Below are 13,567 nucleotides of genomic sequence, written 5' to 3'. Positions count from 1 at the left end.
CTCTATACAATGAAGAGAAAATGTAGTACGTACTTCCTAATGTTGCCAAAATAATTTTCAAAATTTTATCCTGAAGACTGAAAAGACTGCACATTTTAAGTGTTCATTAAGTGGTGGTATTGGCAGTTTTTACTTAGAGCATATGATGCTTAATAGTATTAGTACTGATAAACTACAAAATGATGTCACAAATTATTTAACTTTCAGTGTTTTCTTAGATCATACAGTTCTAAAGAGATAGCTACCCCAATCTTGGCAGCAGCAAAACATAAGTGACTACAATGTAGGTTCAAGTTCTAAACCACAATCTCAAGTTTAATTCTGTTTCAGATCTACCATTGCTAAAATATTTTAAGCAGTCAAAAATACATTTATCCTTAAGAAGCATACAGTTTATGCCTTCACATTCAATTTTTTGTAGTATCGACTCTCCTCCAAAGCTTCCATTGTCTAATCAATTTAGCAAGCAATCTTATTCCACTGGAACACCATGCATTTCGAAGTATTTATATATTTTTCCAATATTTATCAACACCATTTCTTGCAAATTTAAATGAAAAATAAATAGTTCCTTAAGGAGATTTAAAAAGTCAAAACTTTTTTCATTTTTCATTTCCCCAATTCATTTCCATTTTTCATTTCCCCTCTTGGTGAAAATAAAGGAAGATTTTATTTAAAGGTACAGGAGGAATAGGGGGACAGATAAAAGAAAAAGAAAACCAGAAATATCTCTGGTGTTTTTCAGGGCCAACAGCTTAGAGAAGTGTCCACCTCACCCGTGCTTCATGGCCACAGAAAAATACGCTACCACCTCACTTACTAAGGGCTTGGCTTTCAGTTCCCTGTACTTATTATCATCTTTTTTCCTCCATCACTTTTTGGACCTCAGGACAGTTAAATAATAGCTTTCCAGAGATTAAAGGAATCTTAGAAACCACGTTCTTATCCTCGCTTCCCTTTGTACAACTTTGCAAGCTCGAAGGCAACCTGCTGCCCGAGAAGGCTGGTGACTTCTAGATTACAAAATGACCCTGGGTTAAGACCGGAGAGAGAACCCAGGCCTTCCCCTTCCCCAGATAGAGTGGCTTCCCCACATGTGCTGTATTTCAGCATCTAATTTCCTATATTGCTGTTTCAAGTTTATACTGTTTAGCAAAGAGCAATCCATTGGTTTTTATTTTCTAACCAAAATATTATATCTCAGAGATCAAAAAAAGTATCACTCTCAAACAGCCTTTTGATAAGACACTAGCAGCTGAATTACAAGAACAAGGACAAACTTTTCAATAGCATTAGTTTTTTCCTTATCATGCACTTATTTTCATAATGCAATTGCATCAGCATGGGCCGAAGTCTGGTTGCCTTAATTACCTGACTCTTTTATGGCTAGTTACTTGTGAGAGGTTTATGTTCATTCACTTCATAAGAAATGATCATAATTTTTAAAGGATGATTTTTCACTTATACACATGTTCAGTGTGCATAAAATAACAGTAAATATTAAAACAATTTCCATGTGAAAAATGTCCCTGAAATCCGACAATTATCTGCTGAAATCCAAGCAACAGAAATTATTCAACAATCTCAAACATTTGTGAATCATGTCTTCTCCGCGTCACCTAATCCAGTGTCAAAATAGAGAAAAAAAACAGCAGAACATTCTCAACTTCCAAAAATTAGGAGCTTTCAAATATAGAGAAGACTGGAGGAAAAGAATACTGGTCCTTACCCCTGAGTGCCCAGTGATCGATCTAAACGGCAGATAATAATAACCCTACCCTCTGAGGTGACTAGCAGAAAAAAATTACCTCTGGAGAAAAGGTTCCCTCCCCCATACTACTTTAATTACAAAATAATTCTAATCCCATTTGGAAAGTTGATGCCAATTTTTTTGTTGTTGTTTCATGCGTATGGTTTCTGCTTGTTTTTGCTAAGCCATCTACATGTGAAATTCAAGTATATAATACAGAATTACATAAACCACTTAAGTTACATGCCCTACTTCAAGATTTAAAGCAATTTGCTTCAATGTTCTCCAGTTAAAAAGTAATATTAAAAACAAAGTATAATTACCTTTCCAAAGTCACGAACATCAAACAGGTCAAATGCTTCGAAGAGTTCACTTTTCCTCATTCCAAACGTCTCACAACAGGCCGTGAGAAATGTCCTTATGTTCTTCAAACAGAGAAACTGAGGAATGGGAAAGAGCTGTTAGCATAGAGTTAATTATTCTGAATGTTATCTATCCTCTGTAACACTCAGACTGCTCTAAAAATGACAAGAAAGCATCAAGCAGCCTTGAGGTTGCTTTTCAATTACTCAGTCAGCAGTACTGACCAAGCATGCAGTCTCTCTCAGGCACAGGTGACACAGCTGTGACCAAGGCAATTTCTATCCTCATGAAATTTATATTCTAATATGAAAAGGCAGACAAACAGTGGAATAAACACAGAAAAGCAAGTATTTTTACTTTCATATGGTGATAAGTGCAATAGGGAAAAATAAAGCCTGGAGGACGGATCAGGAGAGCTGGTGGGGCTGGGCGGGGGAACTTAAACAGGATGGCTAGAGAAGGTCTCACAGAGAAGAGGACGGTGGAGCAGAGATCCGAGGTGCAAAGGGAGCAAGCCATGCAGAACCACAGCACACAAGAGCCCAGCCTAAAGCAGCATCCCTTGCCAAGGCCCTGGCTCAGAGGCCTCTGAGCATGTCTGAGAAAGGGGTCAATGCAGCAAGGCAGAGTGAGTAACGGGAAACAGGAGGAGAGATGGAAAGCTAATGGGGTCAGATGATGAAGATCCTTACTGGACAGCTTTTACTCTGACTGATATGGGAGTACACCTGAAGGCCTTGGGCCAAAAGGAGGACATAATCTGATGGTTTAAAAAGGTCTTTTGGGGTTGCTGTGCTGAATACAGAATGAAAGGGACTAGAGCAAGGATAGAGGCAGAAAAACCAAACAGAAAGCTCTTACAATAAATAATCCAGGTGAAAGACAACTGTAGGAAGACCAGAGTGTGGTCACATTTTGACTGTGTTAAGTCTGATATGCCCAAGGTCAGCTTCTGACATGCCTAAGGTCAGTCATCCAGTAAGTGTGGGGTTCAGGAGATAGACGTGTACTTCACACAGAAAAATGAGGAGGAGTTCACAAAGGAGTCTAAGTAAGAGTGACCAGTGGGGAAGCAGGAGACCCAGAGGACAGGGCTTTCCTGACCCAAGTAAAGAGGGTGTTTCTAGAAGGGAGTGAAAAACTATGTTAGATGCTGCAGACGGCCAAATAAGATTTAGACCAAGTGCTGCCCATGGACTCTGGCAGTGTGAAAGTCACTGGTACCTTGACAAAAGCAGGTTCTATATAAAGGACTAGGGTGAAAGGCTTCTTGGAGCTGGTTTCAAAGACAGAAAAGAGGAAGTGAAGATAGAATATAGACACCTGAGTTTTGCTGCAGAGGAGAACAGAGAAATGGTCAAGAGTTTTAAGAAAGAGCAGATGAAGTCGTGACATGTTTCTGTTTTGAAGGGAATAACTTGATAGGTGGGGGGAGTTTGTCACCAAGGAGAGAGGGACAGTTCCCCAAATGTAGTCCTGATTAGGCAAAGTGGGGAGAGATTAAGAGTTCAAGTACAGAAGCTGACCTTAGAGAAGAGCACAGTCAGCTCATTAACACTGTAACAGGGACATAGGAGGGAAGGCAGACGCTACTGACTGCTTAGAAAAACAAAAGTTAAAATTTGCTTTTAGTATCTAAAAGACTCACATGCATCTAGACAAAATACACACATACCCTAAAAGTGAGTTAATTCTTTTTGGAAATATTAGCTACAGTGGCATATACATGAAAACTTTAAATAAATGCAGCTTATTATATAAGTTATACCAAAATAAAGTTCAAATAAAATGGAAAAAACCTACTAACCATCAAAAAGTGAGAAACATATTAGCTAATTATTGTATCTTTGCTTTTTTAAAACTGTTGCCAATGTTTTATTTCATTGTTTTGTTTATCTTGATTTTTTTTATTTGCAAAAAGCATATCTTTTTTGCTTCATCTATTAATACATTTGAAACATTCAGATTATTAATAGTCCTAACTTAGACACACTTTACCTTTTACAAGAATCATTCTCAGAAGCTTAAATATTTCAGGAGGGATTAAAACCACAACGGAAGCATCATAAACCCTTTGAAACACAAAAGCATCAGCTAATCAGCACATGAAGTTACTGCTTTCACTTTAAAAAATTCATAAGAGACCTTTAAGACACAGAATCACTCTGCATGTAGCTCTTCCACATAGAATTGCTTATTTACAGATTAAAAGCCCTGCATTCTGCCAAGACATATAACAATTACCCTCTTGGGGATTATGCAACTGCTCTCTTGCAACAGCATTTACATAATTAAGTGCCCAGCTCATTGCTCACAAAGGAACAAAGTATAATTGCATATGCCACCCTCTGAAGATTTCTCACCAAACTCAAACTTTCCCCACCTACAGGGAAAGCTGCAGAAGGCTTCCACCAAAGTGCTTTGATCGCTAATCCAAAAAAGCAAGTATTAATACTAAAAGTTAAAATATGAAATATTGCATGCACAGAAGATTTAAAAAGAGGCCTTCCCCTTACTTCTGGAATTCATCTTAAACTTACTTTCCCCTTAACTAGTTCAATTCTACTAAATTCCACAAATATTTACTGAATTTGAAAGTCACTAATATACTCTCACTTTTCCAGTCAATCCTCAAATTTGGTCACCACTTTATTTATGTATTTTTCAGTCAACAGTTTGTGAATACCTACAACATTACAGACAATGGAAATGTTAAAAATAAAGACAAAGCTCTTCCTCTCTATTAATTTATCAGGAGATTTTCCCAGTGCTCCAAAATTTGACTAACACTAGGTTCACACTTCACTCAATGCTCACAAGTGTTTGGCTCGGTGCACATACTGGAACAGAGATGAGGGATGGAGGAAGTGAGCCTGCCAGCCTGCCAGCTGTCCACTCCAGGATTTTGCTTTGTTTTTACCATACTGATTTTTTTCCAGTTTATTTATTTTTTTAATTTCAGAACAAAAGTTGAAAGAATAATACAATGAACATTCCATCTATGCAACAATTGCAACATAGTGCCATATATGCTTTTGCATGCATATCCCTTATATATTTATAAAATTTATTTTGTTGAACTATTTGAAAATGAATTACAGATAGTCCTTGACTCCTAAATACTCTGACTCTACATGCATCTCCTAGGAATAAGAACATTTTCCTACAGGTCAACAATACCATTATATCTAAGAAAATTAATAATTTCATATTATCTAATATCCATCCCACATTCAAATTTCCTCAACTGCCCACTTTTTGTACGATTTTTTTCCCCAGTCTAGGATCCAATCATGTTTTAGCCACTGCATGTCGCTGTTTTATCTTTGCAGTATCATTTAATCTAAAAATCCTGTTGCCTTTATTCTTCTTTAATGACGAACAGTCCAGGCTGGTAGTCTTACAATACGCCCCAAATTCTGCATTTGTCTGATTGTTTCTTCATGGTATCATTAAACCTATTATTCCTTCACTTGTATTTCCTGTGAACTGAAGGCTAAATCTAGATTCAAATTAAATGGTTTTGATAAAATACTTCATACTGTGAACTTCGTATTTCATCACCTCAGAAGACACAAAACGTTAGGCTATCCCATTGTTACTGAGGCTAAACTCAATCATTTGGTTAAAATGGTTACTGCCACATCTCTCCACTATAAAGGTACACGTGCTCCCTTTATACCAGTAACCCAGGGGTGAAGATGTGGTACCATGTGGCTGTCCTATTTCCCAATAATTTTTCACAATGGGATTAGCATCCCTTGATCATCCTTGCTTCAATTATTCCACATGGGATTTTAAAATGTGATTTTTCTTGAGTTGTTTGTAAATTCTGGATATCAGCCCTTTATCAGAGAGATGCAAATCAAAACCACATTGAGATAACATCTCACGCCAGTTAGAATGGCGATCATTAAAAAATCTGGAGACAACAGATGCTGGAGAGGATGTGGAGAAAAAGGAACACTTTTACACTGTTGGTGGGAGTGTAAATTAGTTCAACCATTGTGGAAGACAGTGTGGCGATTCCTCAAGGCCTTAGAAATAGAAATTCCATTTGACCCAGCAATCCCATTACTGGGTATATATCCAAAAGACTATAAATCGTTCTACTATAAGGACACATGTACACGAATGTTCATTGCAGCACTGTTTACAATAGCAAAGACCTGGAATCAACCCAAATGCCCATTGATAATAGACTGGATTGGAAAAATGTGGCACATATACACCATGGAATATTATGCAGCAATCAGAAATGATGAGTTCGTGTCATTTGTAGGGACATGGATGAATCTGGAAAACATCATCCTCAGCAAACTGACACAAGAACAGAAAATGAAACACCGCATATTCTCACTCATAGCTGGGTGATGAAAAATGAGAACACATGGACACAGAAAGGGGAGTACTAAACACTGGGGTCTATTGGGGGGAAAAGGGGAGGGCCAGTGGGAGGGGGAGGTGGGGAGGGATAGCCTGGGGAGAAATGCCAAATGTGGGTGAAGGGGAGAAGAAAAGCAAAGCACACTGCCATGTGTGTACCTACGCAACTGTCTTGCATGCTCTGCTCATGTACCCCAAAACCTATAATCCAATAAAAAATTAAAAAAAAAAAAAATGTGATTTTTCTAACTATCATTCTTGTATTATTTATTTGCTAGTATTCTTTTATAACAAATAAAGAAAAAAGAGCTTCCCCTAACCCTCCCCTTTTTCTATTTGTGTAATAATCTATTGCCATCATTACTTTTTTAATGCTCTTCTTGTCCCAAGTTTGGCCACTGGGGGGTCCCTTCAAATTGGTTCATGTTTCCTTTTGGCATAATTAATCATTACATTAATCTTTGTTTTACTGCTTTCTTATATGAAGGTGTCCCAGGCCCATCTCACATGTCACTGCTGTAGTTCTGGAATCAGCCATTTCCCCAAATAAGTCTTATTGTCATTTATACAATGAATAATATTTGGAAACCAGCCTGAGCACCACTCTGCTCCTAGATTACAAGAGCCAATTCCATGAGAAGAACCAATACCTCCACCATTTGCTTAAGCAATCTATCACTTGCAGCAGAAAGGCTAATACACACAGGATTGGCCTAACTGTCTCCTAATGTTCCTCTTAGAAAATCCTATAATTTCTTTGTGGACTGCATAATAAGCCAACTCTTATCTCATGGTGTTCAGACAAAAAGAAACTTGAGATAACTGAAGAAAACTGATGAATTATTTTATGGCTGGAGACGGAACTGGTGTTTTTGGCACAACATTACTTGAGTATAAGTTGTTTTTTCCCCCCAATCTATTCATTCTTTGAGATCAGAAGCTATCTGCTAGACCTTTGAATCATCTGAAGCAGCTTCAAATATAGTGCCTTCAGACATAGTTTATGAGTCACAAGGGCAAATCCACCTCACTGTTTCATAACCAAACCTATTTTTGAAAAAAAGAATTGTACAACTTTGCTAAATCATCTAACTTATTTACATGAGTTAACTTTAGAATCTGTGAGAATTTCAGTACTTAGAATTAAATAACTTTAAATTTCTTTAAATATTCAGTGTATCTATATAAAAGTTGCCAATTAAGGATACACGAAAGTCGAAATAGCCATGCATCCTCATTTAACAAATATCCATGAGGTGCCTCTTACGTGCTAGGCATCATGAAACTTCATGAAACAAATCCTCAATTGGACGGTGATTTCTTAATGTATTAAACAAATGTTAACTGAATAAAAACTCAAGAACTAGGTACAAGAAAAGCAAACACGACCCAGACTCTACCCTCAAAGGCTTATTATAGTCAGAGAGAACATATAGATAAGTGAGTTCACAGTTGCTCAGTAGTGTGGCAAGTGCAATGAAGAATACATTCAAGGCCGGGCACAGTGGCTCACGCCTGTAATCCGAGCACTTTGGGAGGCCGAAGCGGGCAGATCACAAGGTGAAGAGACCAAGACCATCTTTTTAGTACAAACCCTGTCTCTACTAGAGGGGGAAGTTGCAGTGAGTCGAGATTGTACCACTGCACTCCAGCCTGGGCGACAGACCATGACTCAAAAAAAAAAAAAACATTCAAATGCTCCTTGAGAGCCCTAGACCATCAGGGAGCAGCTTTCTTGAATAACTGATACATGAGGTAAGAAAGGATGAGTGGGAGTCACCTACACAAAGAGAAGGAGCGGTTGATGTTCAGAAGGCAGAAACGCAATTTCCAGACTTGGAGTGAGAGGGTGCTCCAGGTAAATGGCAAAGCACGTGCATGAAAGCATGGACCACATGGGGCAGTGGAAGTGGTTGAGATGGACACTTCTCTGAACAAGAGCACTGACAGAGGAACAGGAGAGGGGAGCTGGGATTTCCATGGCATGCCAAAGGGATCTGGGCTTTATCCTAGGAGAAGAGATGAGGTTAAAAGGTCTTAATTAGGAAACTGGAGGCCACGCATGGTGGCTCATGCTTGTAATCCCAACACTTCAGGAGGCCGAGGCAGGCAGATCACCTTAGTTTGGGAGTTTGAGACCATCCTGGCCACATGGCAAAGCCTCATCTCTACTAAAAATACAAACATTAGCCAGGTGTGGTGGTGGAAGCCTGTAGTGCCAGCTACTGGGGAGGCTAAGGCATGATCTGAGATCATGCCACTGCACTCCAGCCTAGGCAACAAAGCAAGACTCTGTCTCCAAATTTAAAAAAAAAAAAAAGTGGAATACTCAGCTTGGCACTTTATGATTATTGGTGTTGTAGTGATGTTGAAGTGCTTGCTATGTGCCAAACCATATACTAAATGTTCATGCCTCTCAATCCTTACAACAATTCAATCAGAAAAGCTTTATTTTTTTAATACATACTGAGGCTTAGAGATTTACCAACGCTTATATAACTGCTTTTGCCAAAGTAATAAAATCAGGATTCAAATCCAGACATCCTGACTACAGAGCCTATATCCTTAACTACTATGTTATACTAACTCCATTTTTGCAGCATATAGAACTAAATGTTTTTCTTCTTACTAGAGAGATGACATGGCATAGGTAGACAAGACAAGGACAATCAGGACTTCATTACATAATTTAATAAGAAATGATGGGATTTAGACTACAACGGTAGAAGGAAAAATGGAAAGAACTCTAGGAGACTACATGGAAAAGAAATATTTGGTAACTGATTGAGCGTGAGTGGGGAAGCAGTGGGAGAGAAAACAGAAGACCTCAGAATTATAACCATGCCTCTCTCTGCCTTGGGCCCTGGATGGATAGCAGGGCATTCACTGAAAATGGTAACTTAGCAAGTTGGGGAACATAGTGTGTGAAAAGGAGGTCAAGGAGTCAGTTAATTCTGGTCTTCACATATGCAAACTCCCAGTAATTAGATGCTGTGTAGCCTCTCTCTCAGGTATATCCAGTGAAAAGTGATATATTCCAATAACAAAGCCATGTGTCTTCAACAATCATGCTTAGCCTCTCTGCCTCTTCAGAAAGGCAAGAATAGCTTGTGTATTCCAAGGTGAGGAAGGAAAATGGTAGAAAAGTACTCAATACTGATGCATGTAACTTCTGAAGAAGAAAATTTAACACCATCAAGGTCTAAAACATCCTAATATTATATATCAGGCCAAAGCTCCTCCTCTATCCCTCTCTAAAGGGATCAGATCATCCTTTTTTTAACTGGTAAGGAGGAAGAGGTGGAAGGAAAATAATAACATCAAGCTTTTCTCTTACTGGGGTTTTCTACTGTCCCTTTCACCATTTCTTCTCTTTATCTCTCTTTTAAAATTAGGTGAGCTAAATCCATTTTTTTTTTTTTTTTTGAAACAGAGTCTCGTCCTGTCACCAGGCACCAGGCTGGAGAGCAGTGATGGGATCTCTGCTCACTGCAACCTATGCCTCCCGGGTTCAGGCAATTCTCCTGCCTCAGCCTCCTGAGTAGCTGGGACTACAGGTGCACGCCACCATACCCAGCTAATTTTTGTACTTTTAGAAGAGACGGGGTTTCACCATTGTTGGCCAGGATGGTTTTATTTCTTGACCTCATGATCTGCCCGCCTCGGCCTCCCAAAGTGCTGGGATTACAGGTGTGAGCCACCGCACCTGGCTAGGTAAGCTATATCTTACATCTCCTTGAAATTTAGTAAAAGAAGAAGAATTTTTATTCAAATGATGACTTTGTCCTTTTCCCCTGTGAATCAGTGGGTCCCAACAGAGGGGGCATCACATCCTCATTCTAAGAAATCGTATCTTCAGATGTTCCCTGAATTACACAATAAGTATGTTACACATGATATCAGTTCAGGACTGCACAATACAAAGCTTCAAATTATTTTCATACTGATGCTAATATCACAAGTAAATGACAACTCTGAAAAACATGCAGAGAAGAGATAAATGGAGAAGGGCTGTTCTTTGGCTTAAATTTTATGTGCAACTAAACCAAAACCTCCCTATTGCCAGCAAATTAAAAGCCAGTATTTTTGTTTTGATTATTTTCCAGGCCACAACTCATTTTTAATGGGTAATTTTTTAAGTCATTGATTCAAAAATACAGTAATTTACCATTTAAACTTAACGGGTTTTTTTTTTTTGCAGTATTCAATGATAATATATTTTCATGAGTTATATGTAACTACATTGAAATGGCTAGGCTCACAAATGCAGGGCTACATTGTGAAAACACATGCACCCTCTTTGGTCTGCAGCACCTGGCTCACACCTGTTATGGTAATAACTGTGCTTGACTATAATATATCTGTCTGACCACCTAGTGTCCTATGAAATAGTAAATATTTGAGAGTAAGGAAAACATCTATATCAGCTTTGTATCCCATAGCTTTTATAGCACATACATGTTTTCAAATAAATTGATGCAAGAATGCTGATGCAGTTTATCCCTAGGAAAAATGAAATGCAACCATTTCTTAGTAGTCAGGGAACTCAGTAAAATTTTACAATAAATTGCCATCATATCCTCTTACTTCAATGTTAATGTAGCAATGTGTCTTTTCTAAGTTACCTAAGAACATTTTTAGAAGTTATGTTAATATTTATAGTAGGCAATTACATTCATAAGCATGATCTTTAGTCTGTGTTTTCTGCCTCTGGTGCGTGTTCAGTGGGAAGCTGCCAACTGATTTTTCAGGGGCCCTTGGATATTAGTCACCATAACACACACACACACACACACACAAGCCCTCTGCTGCTTTCAACAGCTCTTGTCCTCGTAAGAGGGAGCACTGTACCCCTCTCCCCTGGCAGAAACTTAGACTTAGAAACTCAGTTTCAAAGGTTTTTCTGTCAATCCCTGCGTTAGCCCCTGGACACAGAAAAGGAAAACAAGCAGAATCTGTACTCTTCCTTTTTTATTTTTAGTCTTTGCGCTGAAAAACTGAATACCTGGGAAGTACAGAGGTCCAAGTTAGCCTGAATCATCAATTTCACTAATTAACCTGCTAATGAAAGCGGTGCACGTGACTGCCTTTACTGAAAGAAAGGAGAACTCAACTATTTTGTTAGCCAGAAGACAGCTAGCTCAACACAAGCCAGAGAGGAGGCCCCGTCTACAAAAAGAGAAAAAAAAAGTTAAAAAGAATTAATAAGACCTGGTATTTGATAGCACAACAGGGGACTATGCTCAATAGTAATTAACCGTACATATTAAAATAACTAGAAGAGTACAAATGGATTGTTTGTATCACAAAGGATACATGTTTGAGGGGACAGATACTCAATTTTCTATGATGTGATTATTACACACTACATGACTGTACCAAAATAGCCCATGTGCCCCATAAATATATACACCTACTATGTATCCGCAAAAATTAAAAATGTTTTTAGGGTGTGCGTGTGTGTGTGTGTGTGTGTGTGTGTTTTGAAACAGGGTCTTTCTTGCTCTATTGCCCAGGCTGGATTGCAGCAGTGCAATCTCAGTTCACTGCAGTCTCAGTCTGATCTTGTGGGCTCAAGTGATCCTCCCACCTCAGCCTCTAGACTACCTTGCCTCACTAATTTATTTTTTTGTACAGATGAGGTCTCACTATGTTTCCCAGTCTGGCCTTGAACTCCTGGGCTCAAATTCTCCTCCCATCTCAACCTCCCAAAGTACTGGAATTATAAGCATGCGCCACCATGCCTGGCCCAAATAATTATAAAAATTTTTTAAAAATGACCCAATCTACATTCCAAAGGAAGCTTGCAAGTTTCTCCACTTAGGGTATAGAAAACAAGCATTTCTTTCTGCAGATGCCATAAAAAGTAATAGAATACAGTAGCTAAAGTAAGGATTTTGATATCAGTGGAAATGAGGTGGTTTAACAATAGTAAAATCAATCGTAAAAACACTGGAATAGAAGTAGTGGTAATAACTGGACTAGCAGTGGTGGTAGCAGCTGCTAACACAAGCATGGAGAGTGAGAAACAGAATCTCACACTACCCATACGTGGGCTAGAAATGAACTGCCCTTCCAAGACAGAGGAGCTTCAGTACCGCACACCAGCCAGGAAAACAGCTCCCTGTGAAGCAGGGAACAAGAATCTCCATGCTGGCCTCACCCCAGGGGGAGGGGAGCTGGTGTTGCTCTTCATTAGAGCACAACACTCAAAATGAGGGAAAAGTCTGTGGTAACACATAAGTCCTATGCTTTAATTTCTTTCATCTTTTTGAGATGGAATATTTTCCTGAACTGGATAATACTGCTTTTATGACATGCTAATGGCACACTACATTAGTTTACTAAATGAATTCTGTTATGCTGTAATTTGAACCCTCCTCACTACAACTTCTTTAAAAAGTACCAACAGTTTTAAAAAAAGGAAAAGAAAAATACAATTCAAAAACATTACATTTTAATTACCCATGAGTAAAGTAACAAGTAATTGGAAATCATCACTGGGAGAACATGGAATAGTCAAGCATAACAAACCTACAGAAAGATAATTATCTCCAAATTAGGAGGCACATTTACCTGCCTACCCACCTCTTCATGTCTAAGTCTCTTCCTCCTTATTTAACCTGTCCTTGACTTGTAACAATACTTAACTGCACCAGGTAACTACCATTACAATTTCCATTTACAGATGAAGCCATTGGGGCACAGACAGGTAAAACAATTGGTCCTATGTCACATAGCCAGTAAGTGATGGGGCAAGGTTCTATCCCATGCTATTGGCTCCCAAGTCCATGACTTCAACAACGATGATATTCTGGTCTCTTATATGATAGACTGTCCCAAAGGAGGGAGCTGGGAGCCACAATTTCTGTCCTGAAGGGGATGATAATCTTGTGAAGGAAAGAAACACATGAACAGAACATGTCAATCCCAGTGTAACACTAGGTTTAGTTGCAATGAAGGGAGGTAGATCCGGATTCGTATCTCCAAGGAAGTTGGCTGAACTGAACATCCAACTATGAACAAAAAGGTCATGAGAAACAGTATGGTGAGAAGCAAGGGGACTAG

At 38.7% G+C, this 13,567-nt stretch overlaps 1 protein-coding gene across 5 annotated transcripts in view; it reads right to left on the bottom strand.

Annotated features, from left to right (window-relative positions):
* Positions 1–13,567, bottom strand: part of VAV3 (vav guanine nucleotide exchange factor 3) — a 393,845-nt gene that overhangs the window by 300,073 nt on the left and 80,205 nt on the right. For 4 of the 5 annotated variants that reach the window (XM_035252253.3, XM_017974986.4, XM_009001808.4 and 1 more), the window contains exon 2: positions 2,074–2,190. The exons of the other annotated variant lie outside the window; for it this stretch is intronic. In XM_035252253.3, coding sequence (XP_035108144.3) covers positions 2,074–2,190 — 117 coding nt within the window. The remainder of the gene's footprint in view (positions 1–2,073; positions 2,191–13,567) is intronic. 5 annotated transcript variants of the gene reach the window in all.

The sequence above is a fragment of the Callithrix jacchus genome, chromosome 7 (genome assembly GCF_049354715.1).
Source record: "Callithrix jacchus isolate 240 chromosome 7, calJac240_pri, whole genome shotgun sequence".
Classification (NCBI taxonomy): Eukaryota; Metazoa; Chordata; class Mammalia; order Primates; family Cebidae; genus Callithrix; species Callithrix jacchus.
Note: the sequence above shows the minus strand (reverse complement) of the source record. Positions and strands in the feature narration are given on the sequence as shown.